Below are 26,967 nucleotides of genomic sequence, written 5' to 3' on the forward strand. Positions count from 1 at the left end.
CTCATGCATCCGAATTCCAGGAATGGGGTGTAGGCAAACATGGGGTGTGGGCCCTGATAGGATCCCGGACTCATGGCCCACTGAAGTTGCATAGCTGGAGAAGCCTGGAGTTTTGGAAAGGACCTGCCCAGGCCACTTGGGGTACCAAGTGTCATTGGTCACCTGGGGGTGGCTGGTGGCTGGGGCCTGGCCATTTTTGCCTCCCCTTCCCTCCCCTGTGAGGTGGGGTCACAGACCACCCTCTGCCCAGGGAAGCTGTGGAGGACCCAGTGTGCTCACAGGAATGTAAAGCTCTGTGTGGGGCGCCCAGCGAGACGAAGGAGCACCGTGTATGCGGCCACGTCCACCATTCATGCTGTGGGCTTCTCATTGCCTCAGGTGGAGGGAGCTGGGGCAGGGTGCTGGAGGCCTGGGTGTGTCTCCCTGCCCGAGGGTCCTCCCGTGCCCTGGGGGAGGGCCGGTTTCTTTTCCATCCGGAGGAGGCGGGGGCTGTGGGCTCACAGGGACTCCTGCCTCCTTTCTGGTTCCTAGTGTTCCAATCATTGGACCTCCGAGCCCTGGCAACTCCCTGCCCGTGGCTGAGCCCTTTGGAGGGCATTGCGTTCTTTCTGCAAATGCTAACTGTGCATCTCCACGTGCAGGCCCAGAGCGGCCTTGGGGAGCCCTCTGCTGCAATGGTGCGGGGGGAGCATGTGCAGGGGACAGAGTAGAGGAGGCCAGCCTCCTGGGAGGGCTTCCTGGAGGAGACGGCATGGGTGGACCTGGTGGATTAGCAGCCAAGCCTGCCCTTCCTGTGGGAAGCTGTGGGGGGTGTGGAAAGGGGGATGCTGATCCATAGCACCCAGCCTCCTCCAGCAGGGACAGCAAGCCAGCAGATTCCCCCAGGTCTCAGCTGCTCAGGGCCACCCCCCCTCCCGCCACAGCTGTGAAGGACACTTACAAATAATCAGTAATGCCAAGTGCGCGGAGGAAACACGTTTTTGTTGTCATTCCAAGGGGCCGGTTGGGTGGGGGTGGGGCCGAGCGGTATCTGCAGAGGCAGCCCCGGGACTTTTTACGCTGGGCCTGCAGATTTGTGCGGTCACTCCAGACGCCCCGTCTGTCTCGGGTGTTGTGTCAAAAGGAGGGACAGGCTCCCAGGAGATAAAGTGACGGGAGGGAGTCCCTCTTTACATGAGAGTGTGTAAAGGACTGATTAGCTCTGGGGGCTGATGGGGCCTCCAGAGCCCTGCCCTGCACCCATTTGAGGTTTTGCTCCAGGGCCCCTGGGGTGTGAAGAGGTAAACAGAGTTTTCTGAAAGTTGTCGTTTGAGCTGAGAAAAAACCCAGAGGCTCCTCGGAAGTGGAAATTCGAGGCTGTTCTAAAATGCCTCCCTGTGCCTTAAGCCAGAGGGATACAGCGCACGAGTGAGAAACGGATTCTGTCCTTGAAGGACTGTCCGTTTGGGGGACAGACAGCGAGTCAGAGACGGGACCACGCACCAAGCCTGAAAAGGGCCGAGGGCTTCAGATGTCACAGAGAGCAAGGACCCCGCCCGCACACGGGGCTTCTGACCTGATCTCCCGCCCGCGAGGCAAAGGTTGGATTAAAATCCATCATCCTATCACCTGAGCACCTGCTTGTTTTTCTTGCACGTGGGGCTGTCCAGTTGGCCACTGTCCCCTGGCGTGTGCAGTTCTGTATCCCAGGACATAAGTTTTATGTAGAATGTGGACTTTTGAGTGCTGACGATGTGCCTGGGTACCGATTGTGGAAATCTGCTGAGATAGTACCTGGTAACACAAAGGCAAACGGAAGAAAACAGCACTGCACCCTGTCGAGTGGCTGCTGATGGCAGAGCCGGAGGGCGGGCCGGGGGCGGCTGTCTCACTGCCCAGCGCCAGTGCAGTGGGGCTGGTCACGGCAGGCCTCTGGGCTGCGGTTTGCCTGCCAGTGAAATGGGTAGAGCAGAGTAACCCCTCCCTCGGCACGACGGGGCAGTCGGATGAGAAGCTGCAGGTTGAGTGCTGTCCACGATGCCTGTGTGGGGCCCACGCAGACCGGGCTTGAGACCCGGGACTCCCTTCGTTGGACTCGGGGTGCATTGTCTCAGGTCCCCAGCCCCTCCTCAGCTGGCCCTGATGAGGGTCCTGAGGGTTGGGACTAGGAAGGAGGTCACAGCAGGTGGCCCCAGGGCTTGGGGAGACTGGGGGGAGCCCCGTGACTCTTGTCCCGGGGCGGCCAGCACGCAAGGAGCCTCCGGGCCCGGCGGCGATCCCAGCCCCGCCGGCCTCCCGCTCTGCCTCCCCGCCCCCTGCAGCAGCCGCTCGGCTGAGGCGCCCAGCTGGCTTTGGTTTTCCCCATGTTTTTCCAATTATGTGGAATGGGCTAAAAACAGCAGTAGCGGGGCCTTATTTGGGAGTTACCACCACCGTCCAAGGAAGCCTGCTGTTTCCCTTGCTCCAGCCCTCTCAGCGGCCATCTCTTTGTGGTGACGTGCCCATGTTGTTTTGACTTTTGTCCCCATGCATTTCTCATCGCTGGGGGGCTTCTGGGCAGTGTACCCCGCCCTCCGCTCCAGGCCTGAATGACCTGGGCAGGTGGCTCGTGGGCGTGTCCAGGCCCTGTGGCTTCATCGCCGGCCCCGGCTACCCTGGGACGGGTTTCCCGTCCCCCACCCAGGCCCGAGCTGTCCGGGCGGGCGGGAGGCTTCGATGTTGTGATTTACGGGGCCGCCTGCCCCACCTCGCCAAGAAGTAGTTTTAACAGATGTTTGCAGGGACAGGAAACAAAAAGACGGCGGGGATGTGGCCGGCTGAGGTGGTGGTGGGGGAACAGAGGCGTCACTGTTGGGCCTGACGGGCAGACTGACAACTGGCTGACGTCTCAGAGCCCCTCACATCCATCCGTCTGTCCAGGCGGATTAGCCGGGGCTCAGGACTGAGGAATAAGGGGCGCATTTGTTCCCAGTCTGGCCGCCTTGTCACTTATCAGGGAAGTAGGTCAAAGGGAAGAGAAAGGAGGCCCTTGTGGCCCGCCGGGGCCGCCGCCGGGCCGTGACTGGCGTTGACTCTGCAAACAGGAGGCAGCTGCTGTTCGCAGCCGTGGGCCGTGAATTTTCAACAGCGAGGAAGTCGGATTGCACAGTCCCAGGAAGCGGTGTGACAAGCCCGGGCGGTGGCTTGCGTGTTGTTGGGAACCGAGGTTTGACTTCCAGGCAGCGAGGGGCACAGACGGAGTGTGCGTTTGAGCCTCCTGACAGTCGTGTAAACCTGCGTGACCTCCGCGCACCCGGACGCGGAGCCTTCCCGCCCCCCACCCGCCAGCTCCGCGGGCAGCCACCGTCCTGACTCCCGTCACCCGGGATTAGTTTTGCTTATTCCGGGACGTCATAGAAATGGAACCACACAGCACGTGCTCGCTGGTGTCTGAGCCTGAAAACCAACTTTTAAGTGAAGTGAAAGAGGAGAGGAGAGCGCGCTGTTCTTAGAAAGACAAGACTCATCCCAGGGCTGGGGGATAAGACCCAGCAGCACCCCCTCCTGGTCCCGCTGGCTCTCTGCGCCCCCCCCCCCAGTGCTGGTCCCATCCCCCGAGCCCGTCTGGTGTTCCCCTTGCTCTGGCAGCCCCAGGCCAGCTTCAGCCTAGCCCTAGACAACCAGAGCTCAGATGTCCCCCCTCGCTTTGGAGTCCGGTTCTGGGCCCGCAGGGTCCGAGTCCTGGCGGAGCCCCAGGCTGCCCAGGGGACGTCCCCGGCTGCCCAGCCCCGCTGAGGTGCGTTCCCCTTGTGCTCTCTCTGGATTGGGTGACGGCCGCACGTTCCGTGTCTCAGTCCCGCTGACCGTGCCCTTGTGCGTCTGTCCCTCCAATTCCACATGCCCTGGGGTGGTGACCTGAGCCCTGTAGAGCTGGACTGATGCCTTGGCCTGCTGGCTTGTCATCAGAGAGAGACCAGGAGGGTCTTTTCCGCCCTTTACCTCCTGTTCCAATAGAAATGGATTGTTTGCCCCTTCCGACCCACCCACCCTTCGCCTGTGCTGTGCCCGCTGCCCAGAGCGCCCTTTCCCTTGGCTCTGGACCTCCATTTACACACACACCCCCCCCGCCACCCTGGGAGGGAGGGAGAAAGCAAGGGATTTTGGCTTCTCATGGGACCAACGTCAGGCCCAGGAGAAGTGCTGGGAAAGTTGGTTAACTGCCTCCAAGAGCGTTTGCCGGTAGAGTGGGAATGACTCAGGTGACTGCACCAAGGGAGACCTTTCCTGTCCCCTCTTTGCTCCCCCAGGGGACGTGATTTGGTGGGAATTGGGGCACCTGAGTCTGGCCTCGGCCCTGCACAGAGTGGCTGTCACCCCATCAGAACGCAGGATCTTCGTGTCTCGTGGACCTGGAAGGGTCAAACACGGTCACTTCTCTGCTGGCTCCTTATAAACTGTGAAGTGCGGTGCACTTGCATTGAGCCATGTGAACCGCCGATGCTCAGCCACCTTCGAGCCTGAGATGCGGCATTTTCATGCGATTCAGCACCTGCCTGGCCACTCCTGGCGGCTGCAGGCTCCCTCCGTGCTCGCCGGGAGGCCTGGGGTGGGCCCTGCGGGTGGACAGCTGCTCGGGCCTCAGGTTTCCAGTGGAGCCAGCGCCCGGCCCGGCCACTTCCTCTGTGCCTTGTGACCCTGCGGTCACTCGGCACGGTTTCCTGGGCCAGGATGCCGGGCTGCGGTTTTAGCTTTTGTCCAACCACTTACCCCAGGGGGCAGTAGAGAAACTCTATCAATTGCTAAAAAACAAAAATAAGCCGGCTGCCTGCCTGCTGTGAAGCTGTTTATGGCCTTAGACTCTGCAGGGTGGACGGGAGCCTGGGCCGGGACCCGGCTTTTTCCACTCGGCTCCAGGCCTGGTAGGTGGCCCAAGTCACCTCTGCCCACTGTGAGGGCAGCTGGAGGGAGTCAGGGCTGAAGGAGACACTGGAGCTGGGAGCAGGCCTGGTGGGGTGTCCGGGAGGTGGAGAGGCTGTTCCCTGTGTCCGTCCCCAGCATGAAAAGAACCCAGTAGAAGAAGTTGTGCTGGGCCCAAGGCGGGCCATGCCCTTGGTTCATCGGGGCCCATGGTGACGTCCACTCTGTCTGCTGGGGTGACGGGGGGGGGGCCCTGCCTCTTTCGCTGGGCCCATGTGGTCCGTCCATACCCTGGGATGTACTGTTACTTTGCTCATCGCAAAAATTCCGTTTCCCACGCCGGGGTGTGGAGGAGATTAACCGTGAGGACCTTTCAGGCTCCCCCACTCTGGCGACCTGCTAGCAGCCTCTGCTTGGCTGTGGGGGCTTTGGGGGCTTTGGGTTCCCTGCCCATTCCTTCCCCCTCCTGTCTCTCTTCTCTCCCACATGGCTCAGAACCTGGAGGCCACATAAATTGTCCCCGAGGGGCAGTTTAATGGAGGGCTGGCTCGTTCATTCCGGGGTCGCCCAGGGAGAAAGCCCTGTCCCGAGAGTCCAGACCCGCCCCCCCGACCCCCAGATCCTCCAAGGATAAACTTGCGCACCCACCCGTGTTTTAAAGTCTTGGTTTTTTTCTTGTTATAAAGTAACATTTGTTTTCACTATAGAAAGGAAAACATCATAAAAAGTAATGGAGAAAATAAAAACCACCATTATTTTGCCACCTGGAGATGGCCGCTGTTCGTGTCCCGGCGTGTTTCTCGGTCACCTCTTTTCCGTGCGCGGTCCGGGTCCGGGTCCGGCTCTGCGGGGTTGGGTCACGTTGCGTGCGGGGCGCCGTGCCCCGACCCACTGCGGGGCTGCCCCAGAGCCTGGTGCTGTGCCCGCGCAGTGCCCGCACCCGGCGCCTGCCCGCGCCTCACGCACCGTGTACGGCTTCTAAGCTCTGATTCTGAGAGCGGTTTGAGCTCCACAGGGAAGTTGAGTGGTTGTGTCGGCAGTTTCTCGGCAGCCACCCTCCCTCTTCACAGCCCCCGTCACCAGGATTTACTCTCGAATATTGTCACAGTCACACCTACTTTTCACATGAGGGTTGCACACCTCCTGTGGCCAGAGGGCTTGGGCCCTGCTGGTATGCAGCTCGTTAGTTAAGAATGGTTTTGACATGTTTTACGTGGTTGGAAAAAAAAATCCCCAAGGAGAATGTTTTGTGGCGGGGGAGGGATGGGACTCGGTGTCCAGGGAGGGGGTTCATTGCACACTTTGGCTTACGCATCATTGCCCATGGTGGCTTCAGTGCTGTGACCAACGCGTGGAGTGGTTGTGACGGGGACAGTCCAGGCCCCCGAAGCAGAGACCATGTGCAGGCCCCTGCCAGAGACTGAGAGGAGGACCTGGGGTCATCCAGGGATAACTACGGTGGACACTTGCACGGGCTTCCTGCCGGGCTTTTATTTCCGGGTGGCCTGTCTGTCCCGTGGCTGGGCTCAGCGGGCTGTGAGCACCAGGCTTCCCTGAAGGCAGGACAGAGGCAGAGCTGCCCCAGCATCCCAGGCTCTCGGCGGGCACCCGGCCTGAGAGCTCAGATCGGCCCATTGTGGGCACTGAGAGGTCAGCCCCCTCCTGCCCACCCAGCCGCAGGAGGCCCTGCGCTCCGGCCTCCCTGCTGTTCCTTCTTCCCGGAGCTCGTGCCCTTGGACCTTCCCTGGGACCTTTCCTTCCACACTCCACTCCCCGCCTGTTGTGTCCCCCAGGAACTTGTGAAGGTGACCTCACTTGGAAAGAGGGTCTTTGTAGATGGAACCTAGTTAAGATACAGTCATATGGGGTGAAGGTGGGCCCTCAATCCAGTGACTGGTGACCTTGTAAGAGGGAAAGTAAGACACAGACACAGGAGGGGGCTGTGTGAAAACGGAGGCGGAGATGGGAGGGATGCAGCCGCAAGCCCAGGAGTGGGGGGGGGCGGGGTCGCCAGCGACCGGCCGAAGCTGGAAGAGGTAGGAGAGGTCGTCCCCTGCCGCCTGCAGAGAGCCCGGCCTGCCGGCCCCGTGACGGGTCGCTTCTGGCCCCCAGGCTGGTGTGTGACGGCCGCCCCCTCTGCGTCTCACCTGTGTGTGATCCGGGCTTGGCACAGGGACAGCGCCTGTGGTGCAGGGCGGCTTGGCCGGGGTGGATGTTGGCCGGGAGGGAGGGGGTTGAACTGGACAGGCCCGTTACATGCGGCCATCCCTCAGGTCTGCTCCTCTGCCAGGAAGGCCATGCCCTGCCTGGCCTGTGCTGGTGGCCTGTGCCCGGCCCAGAGGCAGAGATGCTGGCTTCTTGCTTGCTTGCTTGCTTGTGTGTGTGCGTGTGTGTGTGTGTGTGTGTGCGTGTGCGTGTGTGCGTGTGCGTGTGCGTGTGTGTGTGTGCGTGTGCGTGTGCAGGGAGGAAGGGGTGTGGTCAGGAGCCCCCCTCCACCCCGGAGGAGGCTCTGGGGACTGCTGCCCAGCCAGCGAGGGGAAGGTTTCACTTTCCTTGGCAGTGCTGTGAGGCAGGCTATTTGTTTAGACAACCCCAAGGAAAACCACTTGGCCAAACTGTTAGCTTCTAAACAGTTTACTTCCCTGGTGTTTAAACAAACTCCTCCTCGGGCTTTGTGTCTGGTTCCAGGGAGGGGTCGGCCTCTCCGCCTCGTGGCCCCTGCACAGTGCTCTGCACCCACCCCAGGTGGCCCGGGACGAGGGTCACTGCTCTGACCTTGCTACAGGCAACGTTGGGGGTCACCTGTGGGCGAAGCCTTGCCCACACTGGCCTGGCCCTGGACCGAGCGCCCCGCTGCCTCCCTGCTGGGCACGGCCTCCTCAGACCTTAGGGAAAACAGGCGGAGCTGTGGCTCCCTCCCCGTCTCCTGGTCTTCATGTTTTTCTCGCTTTTCTCAGCAAAGCTCAGATAAGAACCTCAAAGGCCCTGCAGCCGGAGGGGTGTGGGAGACCCCCTGTTTGGAGTCAGTTATCACCCACTAATTTATCACAGCATTTAATCACTGCTTCAGCCACAGAGGCTGCGTTCTAAGGGACACTGGTAATGGGCTCCCTGCTGGGGAGTGTGCTTGAGGCTTTGTGTTGACCTGGTTAGTGGAGGGCTGGGGCCAGGCACACGGAGCCCTGGCCGCTCTGCTGCAGGAATCTGCTGATGGTCACAGGAATCTGCTGATGGTCACAGCCGTGTGAATCCCGGCAGCTCTCGGGGCTGGAGGCCAGCTCCCCCATCCTAGCTGCCCCCGCATCCCAACTTTCCTTCCTGGCACTGAATCACCTGTGACCCCAGGAGCACCAGGGGGACGGATCTGCATGTGTTTTTTCCACCCCCAACCCCAGCACCTGGTCCAGGGTCTGGCTGAAAGTAGGTCCCAACAAAGGTAGTGGTGGGGTGACCAAGCTGGCTGGGCAGTACATCAGCCTTGGGCTTTCGGCGTGTGCCAGTTCCAGGGATCGAAGTGTTCATTGGACTTTATTTTCCCACTTGCTGTGTGCCCTTGGGCAGAAGCTTAACCTCTCTGTGCACCAGGTCCTCTTTTTTTGTTGTTGTTGTTAATTTTTACCCGAGGATATTTTATTTTGCGTTGTTTTTGGGTTTTTTTTTGAGAGAGAATGGAAGCAACGGAGAGAGAAACATCGATGTGAGGGAGACACATTGATCGGATGCCTCCCACACGCACTCTGACTGGGGATTGAACCTGCAACCTGGGAATGTGCCCTGCCCAGGAATCGAACCTGCGACCCTTCAGTGCACGGGCCGGTGCTCTAACCACTGAGCCACACTGGCCAGGGCTGCATCAGGTTCTTCATCAGCAAAATGGGGCATAATCGTACCTCAGGGGCTGTGTGCGGATTGTGCTGTTTTCGGTGATTGTGTCTGGAGGGTCATGGGAACAGGGGTAGGCAAAACAGGCTCAAACTGTGTTTTGGGACCGAGTGTCGGTTTCCATCGGGACCAGTGTTTTCAGTGGGGTTGTGGTTGAAGTGCTACTTGAGGCCAAGTGGAGTTTGACATACACTCTTACGTCTTGCGCAGTGAGGCTGCCCTACCTTCCCCTGGGAGCCTGACAGCCTCTTTGGAAAGTTTTTCAGATGCCTTCTGGGACGGGGCTCTTTCTGGCCGTGACCTGGGGGGCAAGGGGCTCCTCACCTCCACCCTGGTGGCAGATGAAGCCAGAACCTTCTGTGGAGTTTGGTTTATGGTCTCCTTGATGTCAGAGCTGGACAGGGACTCATATGCCATCAGGTTGGGCTGATTCTTCCCTATAAATGAGGAAACCAAGGCCCAGAGAGGGTTAGGGGCCTGCCCAGAGTCGCACAGAGAGGCAGCACAGGAGGTTTCTGCCCTGACCTCTCCCTGCTTGTTCTAGGATGCTGGCACTTGCTCTGAGTCTGGCCTTGTGCTGGGCTGTGGAGAGTGAGGGGGCATGTGCCAGGATCCCCATGAACCAGTAAGGGTGATGCCCAAGCTGAGCTGACAGAGTGTGAGTGTGGGGTCAGTCCATCCGTGGGAAGTGAGGCAGGAACAGCTTCTGGGGTGGGGGTAGGGGGAGGCATGTGACCTGGGCCTTGAAGGGCAGGTCAGATGTCAACAGAACATTTTGGGAATGGAGCCCAGAGGAAGACAGTGTGTTGAAATTCAGAATTCCCCTCCTCTCCCTCCGCACACACCGAATCAGAACTTGCATGAACACCTCTAACTAGATCTGAATTCGGATCTTAGAAGTGTCCAGTGTAGCCGGGCTCTTGGGGCACCTTGCCAGCCTTGCCAGCCTTGCCAGCCGGCCTCCCTTTCCCAGGGCCTGCCTGGGTGTCCGGGCCCTGGGTTCATGAGGCTGCTGCTGTCGCGTGTGCGCCCTCTGGTGGAGGAATCAGAGTATGAACTCTGGGCCTTGGAGCCGGAGAATGGGGACCAGATTCCTGCCCTTATTTGAAATACAGGGAACTGGTCCCAGGGCTCGGCCCTTGTGGCAAGAAGCCGGCACTGGGGTGCAGGAGACGTCTGTGGCTTGACCAGGCGCTGAGGAGGCTGGATAGTCAGCTGGGCTTGGGGGCCTGAGCGTGAGGGAGGTGCCAGGCAGGTTCTGTCCCTCTCTATGTCCTGTGATGCTGTGTGACTTCAGGGGGGTCCTTCCCCATTCTGGGCCTTGCACCAAACCAGGTAAGTGGCCCCAAAGTGCCAGAAGTGGTCTCTGGGCCTAATCTTCTTGGTTTTGTGGGTCCTTGAGACCAGAAAGGGCCAGAATGAACGAGTGAATGATGATCCAGCTCTGGGTCGAGGGCCACGTGCTGACCCAGCAGCCTCCCGAGGTGTTCAGGTCAGGGTTGGGGGCACCCCAGGGTCCCCGAGTCCACATGAGGCTCCATGTGCCCTTCTGCTGGAAGCTGTGATGAGCTTCAGCAGGGAGCATCCAGGACAGAGTCAGATGTGAATATTGCTGGGTGACAAAGGGGAAGCCTGGGTGCCTGTCCCCAGGTGCTCACCCTTGTCCGTGAGGCGGTCACCTGGGAAGGAGTCGGACTGAGCGATGATGGGTGTGGTTGTGGGACATGAAGCTGCCTTGTGGGCTGGGAGGGCCTTGGGGAAGAAGCGGCACTTGAGCTGAGCCACAAAGGGTGAGCGTGTAGGGAAGGTGGGGCCCAGGGGGTGCTTTGAGGTGTAAGACCAGCCAGTGGGGTCTGGAGCCTAGTGCCCAGGTAGGACTTATAATTGGAACTGCTTTGAGCAGCCCCCAGGAGGGGGCTTGCAGGGGGACCGAGTATGAGGCAGCTCTTATACTGTGCAGTGGTTGAAACCAGATAGCTGTGTGGCTTTTGACGGGTTGCTTAACCTCTCTGTGCCAGTTTTTTCATCTGTAATATGGTGATACAAATAGTGCCAGCCTTGTAGAGCTCCTATGAGGATGAACTGGTGACTGTGTAGGAAGATCTAGTGAAAGTTACCTAACATTTCCTGCCATTTCAAGGAAGCCCCTGGGGACCTGCTGAGCCCCTCCCCTGTTGTGCCCACCCCGGGCCCCGTCTCTTGTCCCGCCGCTGGCCTCTCACCCCACTGCTTGTGTGTCCACAGGGGCCGAGGAGGTGCTGCTGCTGGCGCGGCGGACGGACCTGCGGAGGATCTCACTGGACACGCCGGACTTCACCGACATCCTCCTGCAGGTCGACGACATCCGGCACGCCATCGCCATCGACTACGACCCGCTGGAGGGTTACGTCTACTGGACGGACGATGAAGTGCGGGCCATCCGCAGGGCGTACCTGGACGGGTCAGGGGCACAGACGCTGGTCAACACTGAGATCAACGACCCCGACGGCATCGCGGTTGACTGGGTGGCCCGGAACCTCTACTGGACTGACACGGGCACAGACCGCATCGAGGTGACACGCCTCAATGGCACCTCCCGCAAGATCCTGGTGTCTGAGGACCTGGACGAGCCCCGTGCCATCGCGCTGCACCCGGTGATGGGGTGAGGCTGGGCGGGTGGGCCTCCCCACCTGGCTGGGCTGACAGGCAGAACAGGAGTTCTAGAAATTTCTTTTACCCAGTTGTCCCTTGGAGGAGGGCTCCTTAAAACTCACGTGGCTGGGCCCTGCTGCCAGAGTTCTCTCGAGAGGCCTGGGTGGGCCCCAAGCACTTGCATTTCTAAGAAGCTCTCAAGAGATGGTTCTGCTGGTCCTGGGCCAGACTTTGAGAGGCTTTGACACAGGCTGTTGTATCTATGCACAGAAAGCTCTAGAGACCTTGGGCAAGTCATTTCCTCCCTGGGCTTCAGCTCTGTGTCTGCAAAGTGGAACGTTCCTCAGGGCGATTGCTGGGCTAGTCGCGGTGGCGTTTCATGCTTCGGTAGTTACATCCCTTCTTCCCCCCTCACCCCGTGGGGCAGGGTGTATGGCGGAGGAAGCTGAAGCCCAGAGAAGTTCAGGGACCTGCTCAAGGTGGGGCTGGTAGCCGGACGCTGCTCTGTGTCAGCTGCCGAGGGCAGGACTGTCCCCGAGGAGGGTGGGTGAGGGTGAGAAGCGGGTCCCTGGGGTGTAAGGGGCAAGGAGGCAGAGGTGCTGCCGGCCAGCTCCAGGGTAGGGACTGTGGCTCGGGGGTTGCTGTCCATCCGCTCTGCCAGCCATGAACGGCCCTGTCGCGTGACGGCCTCCGTGGCCTCACTGTCCTCCCCTGTGATGGGGGTGGGGGGAAGCAGACTCCAAGGTCCCTTCTCGTTTGGAGTCTGAGGCCCCCGGGGAAATGGGGCTGGCAGCCAGGTGTTAGGATGGGAGGGTCAGGGCACAGCTCAGGCAGGTTGTCCGAGTGCCGAACCCTCTGCCCTGGAGCTGCCACCGCAGGGTCCAGTTTTGCTTCTCGGGGGCACAAAGAACATGTCACTTGCTTTGCACAAGGGAGCCCCTCCACTCCTTGGAGAAGCTCCCACTCTGTCTCCCCCTCCCTCTCAGTGCTCGGCCTCACCCCTGGCCCCCAGGTCCCCCAGGTCCCCCGTCAGGGCGTCTGCTCCCCCCGCTGGCCTGCTGGGTGGGCGACGAGACGGCTGGCCTCTTCGAGTCCAGGGTCCCCGAGCATCGCGGACGCCCCTGTTCCTGTGGAGTCCCTGGTCCTGCACACGGGCCTTGGTGCTCGTCTGTCCCTTTAGCCATAATTTCTCAAGCTCCTCCCATGTGATGCGTTGGGCTCTAGGGATGCAGCAGGGACAGGACAGACACTGTCACCGACATGTGTTTCTTCTCCAGCCTCATGTACTGGACAGACTGGGGGGAAAACCCCAAAATTGAGTGCGCCAACCTCGACGGGCAGGAGCGACGCGTCCTGGTGAACACGTCCCTTGGCTGGCCCAACGGCTTGGCCCTGGACCTGCAGGAGGGGAAGCTCTACTGGGGAGACGCCAAGACGGACAAAATCGAGGTGAGCCAGAGTTCCGCGCGGACACCCACACAGCCTGCGGTCTGCCTTCCGGGGAGGCCGGCAGTGCCCCGCTCGTGGTGAAAGGGGGTGGTCTAATCGCGGGCTTGCGCTGGGCTGCCCGTCGGCATCTCCTGTGGGGCGCTGCTTTCAGGATCCACACCTGGGCCCAGGGCCTCCCGGTTCTGATGTAGTTGCCCCAGGTTGGGTCCCGGCTGTTGTTCTTTGTTTGGTTAAGTTCCCTGGGGGACCTTGGCTGCTCCCCTCAGTTCCAGGTGGAGAAGCTGAGGTCCATGGGGTACAGGGACTTGCTGAGATGGGGCCCCGGCAGCTGGCCTTGCCGCTGGGCCCGGCGATTTTGCCCTGTACTTTCCAGCAAGAGGACCAAAAGTCTTTCCTGCTCGACAAATTTGCCTTGTCTGGTGTGTTTGCTGCCTGGGAACAGAGGCTTGAGATTTTCTGATGAGCTGGAAATACGATCTGTCTGCCGGAGGCCTGCTGAGACCTGCTTTTCATTCATTGTGTCGCTTTCATCCTGGCCCGAGGGCCCAGGGTCTGGATGTTGCGTTTTTATCGGCTCCCTTTCAACAGAAGCCACTGCAGGATCCCCTGTCATCAGGACCCCGTCTTAGCCTGTGTGTGTTTCGGTTGGTTAGGGTGTCTTGTGTTTGATGGTATTTTCCTCTGTGGCTTTTGCGGTTGGTGCTTTTAATCAGCGCTGACGCTTCAAGGAAAGGATGTAGCTCCAACCTCGTGGAGTAAAGGCCACTAGTGTGCTAGGCATGGGAGGCGTCCTAGGGCGACAGCTCCGATGCAGAACCAGAGCGCCCCGCCTTCGTCGGGTCCTGGCCGAGCGGGAAGTTAGTCCGCGGGCACGTGGGTGATGGTGCCCAGAGCCCGCTGTGCCGCAGTTGTCCGGACTTTTGAAACTCAGCTCCGCGTCTCGGGTGTGATCCGGGGGCCCCCTGTGCTGCCCCTGAGCGGGCTTTGCTAATTGGCGTCCTGTGGAGCCCACCCCGGGGTGAGACCCACGCTGTGGTACCAGCCAGCACCCCGGTCGGTCCGCAGTGTAAGGGAGAAGCTGCCTGCCTGCCTCACCTGTTCCCGGCATCCTCCCCGGGGAGGGGGCGCTGTGGGGGGAGGCCCCGAGCCAGCCCCCACTGACGATGCCGTTCATCCAGCTCCTGGATGAGTGATGTCACCAGCTCTGTGGTGGCCTCTCGAGGTGCAGAAGGAGCTGCGGCTCCTGGGAGTCCAGCCCCAGTCCTGTTTCGGGCAGCTCGGGCCCAAGTCTGGTTCATGCCTGCGTCTCCCGTCCCGCCAGGTGATCAACATCGACGGGACAAAGAGGCGGACGCTCCTGGAGGACAAGCTCCCGCACATTTTCGGGTTCACGCTGCTGGGGGACTTTATCTACTGGACAGACTGGCAGCGCCGGAGCATCGAGCGCGTGCACAAGGTCAAGGCCAGCCGCGATGTCATCATCGATCAGCTGCCCGACCTGATGGGGCTCAAGGCCGTGAACGTGGCCAAGGTCTTTGGTGAGTCTGCTCAGCCTCCAGCCACGGGGCAGCTGTGCCCACTGGTGTGAGGAAGAACCTAAAGGGCTGTGGCTGCCCTTCGGTCCAGTTTGGGGACCAATACTGGAGGCATAACTGTCCAGCTGGGGAGCCTCACCCGGGTTGTGGGCAGGACGGGAGATGGTGATCACATCTGGTTAGGGGCGGGTGGGCGCGGGGCGGTGTACTGACTGCGGATAGTGACTGGGCGCTGCTGGCAGTGACTTTCCAAGAATGGCTGACACCGAGCACCGGCCGTGCGTCCTGCTGCCCAAAGGCCATAGCTGGGTGTTAGAGGAATGCCTGGCTTTAAAATGCAAGGGAGGGAAATAAAAGGAATGAAAATAAGTCAAGAAAGAAAGAAAAAGGGAATAAAATAAAAGGGAGGTCTTTTGAGCTTGGAATTTAAGGAGCAGGTTGAGGGTAGGGTTTGCCGGAAGAGGGGACCGCTGAGAGAGGCCCCGAGGTGCGGCGGGTGGGCCGACCGGGGAGGGGCCCCCCTTCTGCATCCCTGGGCCTTCAGTCCCAACCTGCGTTCCCGAGACACAGGTGATGGAATCAGCACACACTCTTTTACCAGCCACCTTGTAAAACACACTCACCGTCCAGTGTAGACCATGGGGCCCACTGTGAGTGATTGTTTAAAAAACAAATAAAACCCCGAAGATGCTAAAAAAAGACGTATCCGTGGGGTGTGATTTAAAGTTGAGAAATTAGGGTCATTCGTCCCTCCCCTCTCTCCCCTCTCTCTCTCTCTCTCTCTCATCTGAGGATTTACTGAGAGAGACAGGAAAAGCATTCTTTTTTTAGCTGAAATACTTAACATCAAATTAGAGCCAATTCTACCAGCACCCAGCAGATGGGTGAGATTAGCGGCTGGCCCCAAATAAATGGGCGTGCCGAGTACCATCAGTTTTAATAAGGATGCGTTGCCTCTGGCCGTCCTGGCACGTCTGAGTTCCCGAGCTGGCTGAGAGTGTCGTGAATCCGAGGAAGCATCCGGTGGGGCCGCAGGTCCCGGCCGGTCAGCGGCCCCGAGTCCAGCCCCAGGAAGGACGATTGTCCCATCATTTCCTCGGGGCATTACTGTGCCCAACCTGAGCCGGAGCTCGGGTCCGGGGGCTCCACCTCCCGGCCCTTTTTCTCCTTGAGCTCCTCCCTAACTCCTGCGTCACCTTCGGGAACTGCTCCGCACTTCGGTTTCCTCCTTTGCAAAACGGACGGGACTGGCTTCTGCCTCCAGGGCCCCTGTGTGGTCAGAGCGAGGCAATACACGGGGACCCGCTGGGACCCACTGTGACTGCCACTCCTGTCCCAGGGAGGACCTGGGCTTCCGTGGTCTCCACCCAGTGTCCCCATTCATGTCTGGCGGAAATAAAGCCACGTGACCGTGGACCAGTCGCCTGCTCTCTGCCGCGCTGCTGACCCGTAGGGCCCGTGTGTTGACTTGCAGGGACCAACCCGTGTGCCGACAGGAACGGGGGCTGCAGCCACCTGTGTTTCTTCACACCCCGTGCGACCAAGTGCGGCTGCCCCATCGGCCTGGAGCTGCTGAGCGACATGAAGACCTGCATCGTCCCCGAGGCCTTCCTGGTGTTCACCAGCAGAGCCACCATCCACAGGATCTCCCTGGAGACCAACAACAACGACGTGGCCATCCCGCTCACGGGCGTCAAGGAGGCCTCCGCGCTGGACTTCGACGTGTCCAACAATCACATTTACTGGACGGACGTCAGCCTGAAGGTACAGTCTGCCTGGCGTCCTGCTCACAGCTTACCTGTCGGCACCTTGCCTGCAGTGGGACTGCCTCAGACACTTTTAAACTTTTTTGTTTGTTTTTTCGTTACTCACCCAAGGATATTTTTTTCATTGATTTTTTTTTTTTTTTTTTTTAGAGAGAGTAGAAAGGAGAGGGAGGGAGAGAGAGAAACATCGATGTGAGACAGACACATCGATTGGCTGCCTCCCTCTCTCGCCCTGACTGGGGCCGGGGATTGAGCCTGCAACTCAGGTATGTGCCTTTGACCAGGAATCGAACCCATGACCCTTCGGTGCGCGGGTCGATGCTCTAACCACTGAGCAACGCTGGCCAGCGCAAGGCTTTTATTTTTTTATTTTCTTATTTTTATTTTTTTAAATATATCTTTATTGATTTCAGAGAGAGGAAAGGAGAGAGAGGCAGAAACATCAACGATGAGAGAGTCATTGATCGAGCCCGCAACCCGGGCATGTGCCCTGGCCGGGAATCAAACCCTGATCGCCTGGATCCTAGGTCGACGCTCAACCGCTGAGCCACGCCCTGCCGGGCTAGGCTTTTAAATTTTAAAAAATATTTATTGTAACTCAACTCAAGCCAATAAAATATTAGTGAGCCTGTTTCCATAAACTAACATGAATGATTGCGATGAGCAGATCCAGGAGACCCACATGGGGGCTGGTTTTTCTAGGGCGATTGCGTGGCCAGGAAACACTTGTGACGCGGTCCTTAGCTTCACCCGCCCACTCCCTCCCAGTGTGCCCTTGCTCAGCAAGCTCGCTCTTCATTCGTGGTGCACATGTGAACATCCTGGCTAAATACAGGGAAAGCAGAGTTTGGTGGACTGGCCGTGGGCCGGCCCCCTGCTTTTGTAAATAAAGTTTTATTGGAACACGGCGACGCGCATTTGTTAAGGGATTGTCCACGACTGCTTTTTCAGGTTGAACTGTGACAGGGCCCCGTGCCCCGTGCAGCCTAAAATATTTACCACCTGCCTGCCTGCCCCTTCACAGAGCAAGTTTGCGGACCCCTATCCTGAAGCACAGTGTTTACAGCTAAAACGGTTGAACCACCTGCCTTTTTTTCTGCCGTTTATATGGTGTCTCTTAAAGAGTTTTCTGATTTTAAAAGCCACCAGGGGTCATTGTAGAAAGAGGGAAACATACAGAAAAGTACAAAGGAGAAAATGAAAGTCACCCATCAGCCCACCAGCCCAGCTCAGCCGTCGCTGACACCTCTGTGTATTTCCTTGGAGGTTTTCTCCCTCTGATACTATTTCTCTTTTAATCACAGTCATATGCTGCCTCGAATTCTGTTTCCTGTTCTTTTTTCACTTAACGTTTTAGCAGGCACTTATTTTATTAGCCTTTTGTAAGCTCTTAACAGAATTTTTTAAGTGTGTAAAAGATTCTGCTGCATAGATATTCCCTGTCGTACCTGACCATTCCCTTATCTTAAGTGTTTTCTGGTCCTTTCCACATTCGCCGGCTCTGAGCAACCACAGTAAAGGTCTCTGCGGGGAAGCCCCCTCTGTATTTCCAGTAGTTCTGTATTTTTGTTCATCCCTTTGGGTAAAATTTCAGGAGGAAGATTGCTGAATGGAAGGACACAGCTGTTTTTAAGGTTCATGATATATGTAATATGTAATTTACGTATAACTTATTTTACAACTACATAAAATAAATAGTTATATATACTATATGTAAGTATAGCCAAATGCTTTTTCTAAAATGTTTATATTTGACAAGTTCATTTAAAAACTCTTGAATCTTGGTGATCTGGCCCCAGCCTGCTGAGTAGTTGCTCCAGGTGGCCGAGCATCTCATGGTTAAATGTCTGGTTCTAATGGTGGCCCTCTGTCTCCGCCTCCCAGACCATCAGCCGTGCCTTCCTGAATGGGAGCTCGGTGGAGCATGTGATCGAGTTCGGCCTCGACTACCCTGAAGGCATGGCCGTCGACTGGATGGGCAAGAACCTCTACTGGGCGGACACCGGGACCAACAGGATCGAGGTGGCCCGGCTGGATGGGCAGTTCCGGCAGGTCCTCGTGTGGAGGGACTTGGACAACCCGAGGTCGCTGGCCCTGGACCCCACCAAGGGGTAAGGCCCGCCGTTTCTGTCCTGCACGAGTGTCCCTGTCCCCCTCCCACCTCGACGTCAGCCAGCACGGCGATGACCCAGGACGGGCGGGTGGCCGCCCTGCTGGCTCTCTGTGGTCAGAGCAGCACTGACCGCCGCTCGTGTTGAGGTGGCCTGGGCTGGCTGCACCCTAGGAGATCGTCTGGTTCATTTCACAGGGGGAAACTGAGACCCCGAGCAGGGGAAGGAATGGCGGCCACCGTGGTGGGCATTGCGCTGGGGGCTTTCACATGGCTTGTCTCACTGCGGTGTCCGGGAGGGTTGGGCATTTTTGTCCCTAATTATACAGAGATGGAAACTGAGGCTGAGAGAAGCTGAGGGGCTTACCCAAGGTCCCATAACCAGTCGGAGCAGGGCTGGGCCAGGAGGTCCTGTTCTCTTTCCCTCGCCCCGTGTCACCGGACTCCGCCGCCTCGGGGCTGGCTTTGAGCTCCTTGGACTTCAGGCTTCATGTGGGCCTCTCAGCCGAGGGTTAACACTCGGGCCTTTGCCTGCTGGCGGCCTGGGCTCTGCCCCAGGGTGCGGGGTCCAGGGTGGAGCCTCCCTCTGCTCGGGAGTTTCCTTTTCTGAGCATCTGACGTCACGTTCGTCCCATAAAGCATCAGCTGTGTGTGTGGAGCACCCCAAACCCAGCCTGTTGCACACTCTGTTAGGGAAGGAACGATTTCGGGATGGCAGAGCAGGGAGGTCCAGGTTTTAGCAAAAGGTCAAGTCCCATGTGCCCGATCCTGGAAGGAGGATTCGAGTTTCCTCTCCCGGAGCTGTTTGGATCCTGGCCCTGCAGCACCAGCCTCCCCGGGGGTCCTCTTTCCTGCTCCCTTATATCCTGCTTTGCCCGTGTTCGTCCTGGTCCCTTGTCACTGGTTATCTTGTCCCGCTTAGATAGCTTTTGTCCCTGACACGGCATCCCAGCCTAGCTGTCCCGTCACAGGGCCACCTTGTCGGTGCACCTGTCTGTGTCTGTTGGCGGGGCTGTCACCCTTCCCCTGCAGGCGAGCTGCTGCGGGGGTTCAGGAGGCAGGAGGTAGCCCAGTGACGGCCCCTCGGGGGGTGGCGGGTGGCGGGGGGCTCAGGCGTCTTGCCTCTTCCCTGCTTCCGGGAGGGATGCCGTGGACGCAGCTTCTTCTGGGCTTCGTCTGAGCTCAGGGGATGGTGGCGGTCATGTTCCCGGCCCTCCGTGAGTGTGGGCGCCCCTGAGCCTCCCCGACTTTCCCCCATGTCCTCCAGCTACATCTACTGGACCGAGTGGGGCGGCAAGCCAAGGATCGTGCGGGCCTTCATGGACGGGACCAACTGCATGACGCTGGTGGACAAGGTGGGCCGGGCCAATGACCTCACCATTGACTACGCTGACCAGCGTCTCTACTGGACTGACCTGGACACCAACATGATCGAGTCGTCCAACATGCTGGGTGAGGGCCGGCGGGTCCTGTGGGGACGGGGTGGCCTTGGTTAGAGCATCGGTCACCTGTCAGCCCCCCTGCACCACGCCCTCTGGCCTGCGAGCCCCTGGGCCCTACGGGAGGTGTGGACATGCCCCTAACGCTCGTCCAGCCTTCCCCTCTCAAGGGCTGTCCCTTTCCGAGCTGTGCCATGGGCATGTCCACAGACCCTGGTGGCTGCTGTTTGTAGCACTGAAAGCTGGGTTCCAGCTAAGTCCTGAGCCAGGACTCTGATTTGACTTATGGCAGAAATTTTCACTGATGGGGAAACTGAGGCCCAGGGAGGTGACAGGACTTGCCTGGGGTCACAGAGCGCAGCTCAGACCCCAGGGCCACACACTCAGTCTTCACCTTGAGCACCTGCCTTATTCTAGGGCCACTCACAGGCCACAGCCAACACCCTGGGATTAGATTAAAAAAACACACCTTGTTCCAAGTAGGTGGGGAACCCAACAGTAGGGACAGGATTTGAACCCAGATCATGTAACTCTGCTGTGCTGTTGGAGTGGTGTGGTCGTGTCAGCTCCCTGGGTGGTGGGGCAGTGGGGAGAATCTAGCTTCCGCCCTCATCACTGCTGCTGTCACCCGTGGTGGGAGTGGTTGTGCCCATGTTACAGATGAGGAAACTGAGGCATGGGGGGCTGAATGCCCTGTCCCAGGTGTGAACAGAACTAGAAGCCCAGTGTCCTGTCTTTTGCTTGGGACGGGCCACACCCACCCGGCACGCCGACTGTCCTGGCTTACGAGGCCAACCGCCAGCTCTGAAAGTCTTTGAGCCCGTGCCCCGAGCCTGCCCCAGGGCCCCCCAGGCCCCCCACGTTCTTACTCTTTTTTACAACATTATATGAAGACCCCACCACCGTTCCTCCGTTCTGCGAGTGGCGGGCCTTTGGGTTGTCTCCAGCTCTTGGCCGCGCGCTCCTGTCACCGGGTGCCCGCTGTGCTCCCGATGCTCCGTGCACAGCAGAGTCGCCCGCCCCCAGGGTCAGTGCACAGACGACGAAGGTCGATCCTGCCCGTTTTCCAGAGCGGCCGAACCCTCCGGCCCCGGCACAGGCGGCCAGGCTGGTGGGCGCCCTGTGCGGTAGCTGACGTCCCGCCCGTGTGTCCCCACGCAGGCCAGGAGCGGGTCGTGATCGCCGACGACCTCCCGCACCCCTTCGGCCTGACGCAGTACAGCGATTACATTTACTGGACAGACTGGAACCTGCACAGCATCGAGCGGGCCGACAAGACCAGCGGCCGGAACCGCACGCTCATCCAGGGCCACCTGGACTTCGTCATGGACATCCTGGTGTTCCACTCCTCCCGCCAGGACGGCCTCAACGACTGCGTGCCCAACAACGGGCAGTGTGGGCAGCTGTGCCTCGCCGTCCCCGGCGGCCACCGCTGCAGCTGTGCCTCGCACTACACCCTGGACCCCAGCAGCCGCAACTGCAGCCGTGAGTGCCCCGCTCCCCGCCGCGCCTCACCCCGCGTTACGCCCGCTGGCTCTGCGGCCGGGCGGACAGGGCACCTTGGTGCGCGCACCCCGCGGTGCTGCCTGGAGGCCTGGGCTGGGGGGGGACCTGTTGCTTCATCAAGACAGGAATAGACGGGCCAAGCCCTAAGCTGGCAGGTCCCGAGTGCGGAATCCTGGATGTGAAAACCAGTCCCCGGGGGGAGCACCCTCACTTAGGGAGGGAGGCGTCGTTCTAAGTACTTTCTTTTTTTTAAATTATTTTAAAAAATATGTTTTTATTGATTTCAGAGAGAGGAAGGGAGAGAGAGATGGAAACATCCGTAATGAGAGAGTCATTGGTCGGCTGCCTCCGGCACACTCCCTACTGGGGATCAAGCCCGCAACCCGGGCATGTGTCCTGACCGGGAATTGGACCGCGACCTCCTGGATCCTGGGTCAGTGCTCCACCACTGAGCATGCTGGCTGGGCCTAAGTACTTTCTGTGGCACTCGTTTAATCCTCAAGGCCATAGGGCGGGAAGCGTCACTGTCCCTATTTCACAGGTAGGGAACCTGACAGATGCCTAGGGACCTGTGCAAGGTCACACCGCGGGTCCGGTAAGGCTTGAGCCAGGTGGGAGTCCAGGCAGGGATCCAGAGCAGCCTTTCCCCCGTACGCCGGGGGTGCACACACGGTCTGTTCCCCGTGATAGCGCGCAGCGCCGTCCTCCCCGTGGCTGCTGGGTGCTGACCTGCGGCCCCGTCTGTTTGCCTCACCCTAGCGCCCAGCACCTTCTTGCTGTTCAGCCAGAAAAGCGCCATCAGCCGGATGATCCCGGACGACCAGCACAGCCCGGACCTCATCCTGCCCCTGCACGGGCTGAGGAACGTCAAGGCCATCGACTACGACCCCCTGGACAAGTTCATCTACTGGGTGGATGGGCGCCAGAACATCAAGCGAGCCCGGGATGACGGGACCCAGGCAAGTGGGCCTGCGGGGGGCGGGGGGCGGGGCGTCGCGAGGAAGCGCGCCCTTGTCGCCTCCGGGCTCCGCCCACTTTCCTTAGCCGTGAGGGTGCCCCCAGAACAGTTTTGGGTAAACAGTGATTTGGGCTCCGATCATGTCATTACCTGAGCCGTGTGAAACTCTTAGACTGATTATGTGTAGAAACTGGATTTTATAGTTTTTGAAGTCATTGGCTGGGGGGATAGTGTCACACCCCGCGGGATTTTTTTTCCTTCCACGGTGGTTTTGCGCAGGGTAGTTGGTATTGCTTGTTCTGCATTTCTTCTTATTTCACAGGAGTTGTATAGTCAGTTCCGCTATAATACAGCGAATGTGTTGTAAAAATCAGCACACTGCAAAATTGCACAGCACGAGCCACAGGGCTCATGGGGAAAATGGGGCTGGGACACGTTACTCAAAACTTTGTCACTGAGACGCTAAAAAAAGACAGGAGCCTAAGACAGGAGCACCACTCTGCAGGTGTTAAATGGCTCGGGACATAAACGCCACCCTGGAGATGGCACCTTACCTCGAGGGGACCTGAAGTTGGCTGAGGACCTGGGTGTCAGAAGGTCGAGCCTGTGGGGTTTTCTGAGATGGTGGAGTGAATGTGGGGGCTCACAGGGGGACAGGGTGTTGGGGGGGTGTTTTCCTACTCGGCCCGGTGCTGAGTGCATTTACCTGGTGCTTCTCACGGCTGAAGTTGCCTGTAAGTGTGAAACCTGTGTTCTGCTCAGACGGTCCCTGGTACATCTCTGCGTTGGAACACATTCGTTTTTTAAAGAAATATATTTTTATTGATTTCAGAGAGAGGAAGGGAGAGGGAGAGAGAGAGAGAAACATCGATGATGAGAGAGCCATCGATCGGCCGCCTCCTGCGCGCCCCCCACTGGGGATCGAGCCGGAAACGCGGGCGCGTGCCCTGACTGGGAATCGAACCGTGACCTCCTGGCTCAGAGGTCGATGCGCAGCCAGTAAGCCACACCGTCTGGGCTCCAAAGGCCCCTTTTACAAAAGCCACAGAACCAGATGGCCTCCGTCTCAGCCCAGCGGTCAGTACAGGGGCCTGTGTCACCGCGGTGAACTCTTGAGACCCGTGACAACAGTGATGGCGAGACGTGCTCACTGGTGGAGATTTTCAGATGACTTTCGTGTCTGTAAAGAAGGTTTTGCTGTTCCCTCCCCTGAGCTGGATGCTGTTGCTATAGGGATGGGTGGGCATAGCTTTCAACAAAATTCTTCAGCCGGGATGTGAAGCTGACAGGCCACCCTTTGAGGTTTGCGCCGTCTTCTCCGCGGGCATCTCCGCGGCGCGGAGCCTGGTGGAAATGGGTTTCTTTCATCCGGCTTGGTGGAGGTGGCGATCACGGGGAGTCCCTCGAGAAAGAGCAGGGGAGTGTTAATTGAGGGACTGCGGCTTCCCTGCTGAGACAGTTGCGGGGTGCAAAGTGCCTCATCCAGGCATCCTTTTATGGTGTCCGGGCAAATGTGGGGAAAGAATTGGAAGAAAAAGTCCTTTTAGGAGCAGCTTCTGGGTTTTCACTGAATTTGGAAGCAGGGTTCCCTCCTGGTGGCTCTGGCTTCAATTCTGTGTTTGGGGCACCCCACCCAGCCCTCACAGATCATGTTTCAAAATTATTATCTACTTGTCTAAGTTTTCTTTCCTAGCTATTTAAAATTTTTTACTGTGATAAGTATACATGACAGAACCCTTTTAATAGTTTTTAAGCGTATGGTTCAGTGACATTAGTTACGTTCCTATTGCTGTGTAGCCATGACCACCCTTGTCTCCAGAGCTGTGCACCTCCCAAGCTGACACTCGGCCCCAGTAAACACTTAGTCCCCCCTCCCTCCCCCGGCCCCTGGCACCCACCATCCTATTTTCTGTCTCTGAATTTGACTATTCTAAGTACTTCATAGGAGCAGAATCATGCTTATAAAGTCATGTGTCTTTCTGTGTCTGGTTTGTTTCGCTGAGCTGATGACCTCAGGGTTTATCTGCTGTGGCAGGTGGCAGGGTTTCCCTCCTCGCTGAGGCTGAATGATACTCCGTTGTGCGGCTGGACCACGTTTTGCTTCTCCCTTCACCCATCCGTGGGCACTGTGGTTGCTCCTTCGCGCGAACAGTCTGCCCTGAGCAGTGTGAGCTGGCTGAGCAGCGCCTTGGGCTGGCGGAGGAGCTGTTGATCGTGGTGTTGAGTAGGATTCTGGTTGGAAATGAGGCATCAACCAAAGGATTGCTACTTACACTAAAGTTGAGGTTCAGTTTTTATAAAACTGGCCCGCCATTAGAGCTGGTCTCTTGGGGAGGGATGTGGGCAGCCTCTTGTTTCACGCTGTGTGGTTCTCAGCTGGCTGCCCTGAGGACTGGTGTCCTAAAGTCTGGTTTTAGGCCTCACCTGCCTCAGCACCCTCACCTGCCCGGCCCTGGCCCTGTGCCCTCACCTGCCCTGACCTGACCCTGTGCCCTGACCTGGCCCTCACCTGCCCTGCCCTGGCCCTGACGTGGCCCTGACCTGGCCCTGTGCACTGACCTGGCCCTCACCTGGCCCTCACCTGGCCCTCACCTGGCCCTCACCTGGCCCTCACCTGGCTCTCACCTGGCTCTTACCTGGCTCTGCAACCTCACCCGGCCCTGTACCCTCACCTGGCCCTGCCTCCTCACTGGCCTTGTACCCTTGGCCTCTCCCTTAGGGAAGAGGGTTGGGCTGTACACTGTGTGCTGTCACCCTAAATTTGAAAAACAGCAAGATTTGATGTCCCTAATTCAAAAGCATGAGTCTAAGAAAACAAGAGAGAAGAGAGATGTCTTGAGAAGGGGGCCGTGATCTTGGGTTGACTGTTCTGCCGTCGGCTGATCCTTCCGCGTGTGCAGGGACAGGACCAGGAGAATGACAGCGCTGGTCTGGGTGGCTGAGTCCCGAGTGGGTGGGCCTGAGATCCGGGTGGGTGGGCGAGAGCTCTTCCCCGAGGCTGTCGTGGGCGTCGGCGTCACTCTCCAGTGACAGAGCCGATTCTGCTGGCCTGGAATTTTGACTTTGGGCCTGAGCTCAGGCCCTGAGGCTCCACCCTCCTGCCCACGCCTTTAGCCGGCGCCCCTTTCTCACTGTTTTACAGCCCTTCATTCTGACCTCTCCGAGCCAGAACCAAAACCCAGACAGGCAGCCCCATGATCTTAGCATCGATGTCTACAGCCGGACGCTGTTCTGGACGTGCGAGGCCACCAACACCATCAACGTCCACAGGCTGAACGGGGAGGCCATGGGCGTGGTGCTCCGTGGGGACCGAGACAAGCCCAGGGCCATCGCCGTCAATGCCGAGCGAGGGTGCGAGGCCAGAGGGGCAGGCGGACGCCATGATGTGGGGGGCTGCACCCCGTTGGGCGGGCCCACGACCCTTGGTGAACATCGGCCTCTCGGGCTGGGAGGGGTTTTCCACCCCCGACATTCCCATTGGTCAGGAGCTCCCTGAGGTCCCCCGCGGCAGCCAGAGCAGGACATGGAAACACTAGCTCCCGCAGGGCCACAGCGGGAAGCAGACACCCAGGGATGGCCCCAGCAGGAAGCAAGTGCGGGGTGGGGGGGGCTCAGCTTTTACTGAGACACAGGAAGGATGTCAGTTCCCATTCATAGGTTTCCTACCCTCCCCATCACACTTGAACCTTATACAGAAATCCCCTCCATGGCGTCGCAGGTGCTGGCTCCTTACTCACTGGCATATGGTCCAGCACAGGGAACTCACTACCTCACAAGCTGGCTGTGCCTGGGCACAGCTTCCCCTCCGGAGAGCTTTCTCCCTCCATAAAGGTCCCTGATGCTCCCACCTGTTGGCCCTCGGGTTCTCTGATGGGTGGGAGGGCACCTGGGACATGTTGATAGACTTTGAGGGTCCCAAAGGGAATAGCCAGGGTGGGAGGGGGACCGAAACCCACATGACAGTAAGCTGGCTGACGGGTGCTTTGCAAGCTGGATCCTAGCTGAGGAGATGGCCGGACACAGCACCTGCCCCTCACCTGCTCCCCTCCCCTCCCCTCCCGCAGGTACCTGTATTTCACCAACATGCAGGACCGAGCAGCCAAGATCGAGCGTGCGGCCCTGGATGGCACCGAACGCGAGGTCCTCTTCACCACGGGCCTCATCCGCCCCGTGGCCCTCGTGGTGGACAACGCGCTGGGCAAGCTCTTCTGGGTGGACGCAGACCTGAAGCGCATCGAAAGCTGTGACCTGTCAGGTACGTGCCCTGGGCGTCCCCACAGGTCTCACCTTCCCGGGACACCTGGCCTTCCTTGTCGTGGGCAACAGTGGTAGCAGTGGCCACGGCTGCCAGGGACCTACTCTGTGCGGGGACAGTGCTGGGGCTTGATGTTCACCTCACATAGTTCCACCAAGGGTGCCAGGATCCCTGTGCGGCAGAGGCTGAAGATGAGGCTCAGAGAGGGTGAGCCGGTTGCTCGGCCCCACAGCGTGGGGTGGAGCCTCTGCCCCCAGTGCCCAAGTTCACGGGGGGCCGCCTTAGACCAGGAGGCCCGGGGGCTGGAGAGGAGTGAGAATGGGTGCTTTGAGGGCCTTTTCTTCTCTAAGATGGGGTAGGGTGGGACAGGTACCCTGCTTACTGGGGGCCGGCTGCGAGGGTCCACGGTTGGGGTCCCATGTCCCTGATCCCAAGGCTGGCCCAAGTGGGGGCAGGGCTGTCCGAGGGCTGGTCTCAGATCTCCCCCAGCTCCCAGCCCCAGTGTGGAGTCCCCCAGGCTCCCGGGCAGCCCTCTGTTCTCCCTAGCCGAGCGTGGATGGA

General features: G+C 59.0%; 1 protein-coding gene across 1 annotated transcript in view; it reads left to right on the forward strand.

Moving 5' to 3' along the window:
• Positions 1 to 26,967, forward strand: part of LRP5 (LDL receptor related protein 5) — a 75,328-nt gene that overhangs the window by 32,891 nt on the left and 15,470 nt on the right. Inside the window, exons 6-15 of the mRNA XM_087822049.1 lie at positions 11,002 to 11,398; positions 12,666 to 12,837; positions 14,159 to 14,375; positions 15,847 to 16,136; positions 18,023 to 18,249; positions 19,516 to 19,700; positions 20,849 to 21,172; positions 21,953 to 22,152; positions 25,294 to 25,502; positions 26,216 to 26,406. Of these exons, the coding sequence (XP_087678175.1) occupies positions 11,002 to 11,398; positions 12,666 to 12,837; positions 14,159 to 14,375; positions 15,847 to 16,136; positions 18,023 to 18,249; positions 19,516 to 19,700; positions 20,849 to 21,172; positions 21,953 to 22,152; positions 25,294 to 25,502; positions 26,216 to 26,406 (2,412 nt within the window). The remainder of the gene's footprint in view (positions 1 to 11,001; positions 11,399 to 12,665; positions 12,838 to 14,158; positions 14,376 to 15,846; positions 16,137 to 18,022; positions 18,250 to 19,515; positions 19,701 to 20,848; positions 21,173 to 21,952; positions 22,153 to 25,293; positions 25,503 to 26,215; positions 26,407 to 26,967) is intronic.

Source organism: Miniopterus natalensis, chromosome 11, assembly GCF_054644295.1.
Source record: "Miniopterus natalensis isolate mMinNat1 chromosome 11, mMinNat1.hap1, whole genome shotgun sequence".
Lineage (NCBI taxonomy): Eukaryota > Metazoa > Chordata > Mammalia > Chiroptera > Miniopteridae > Miniopterus > Miniopterus natalensis.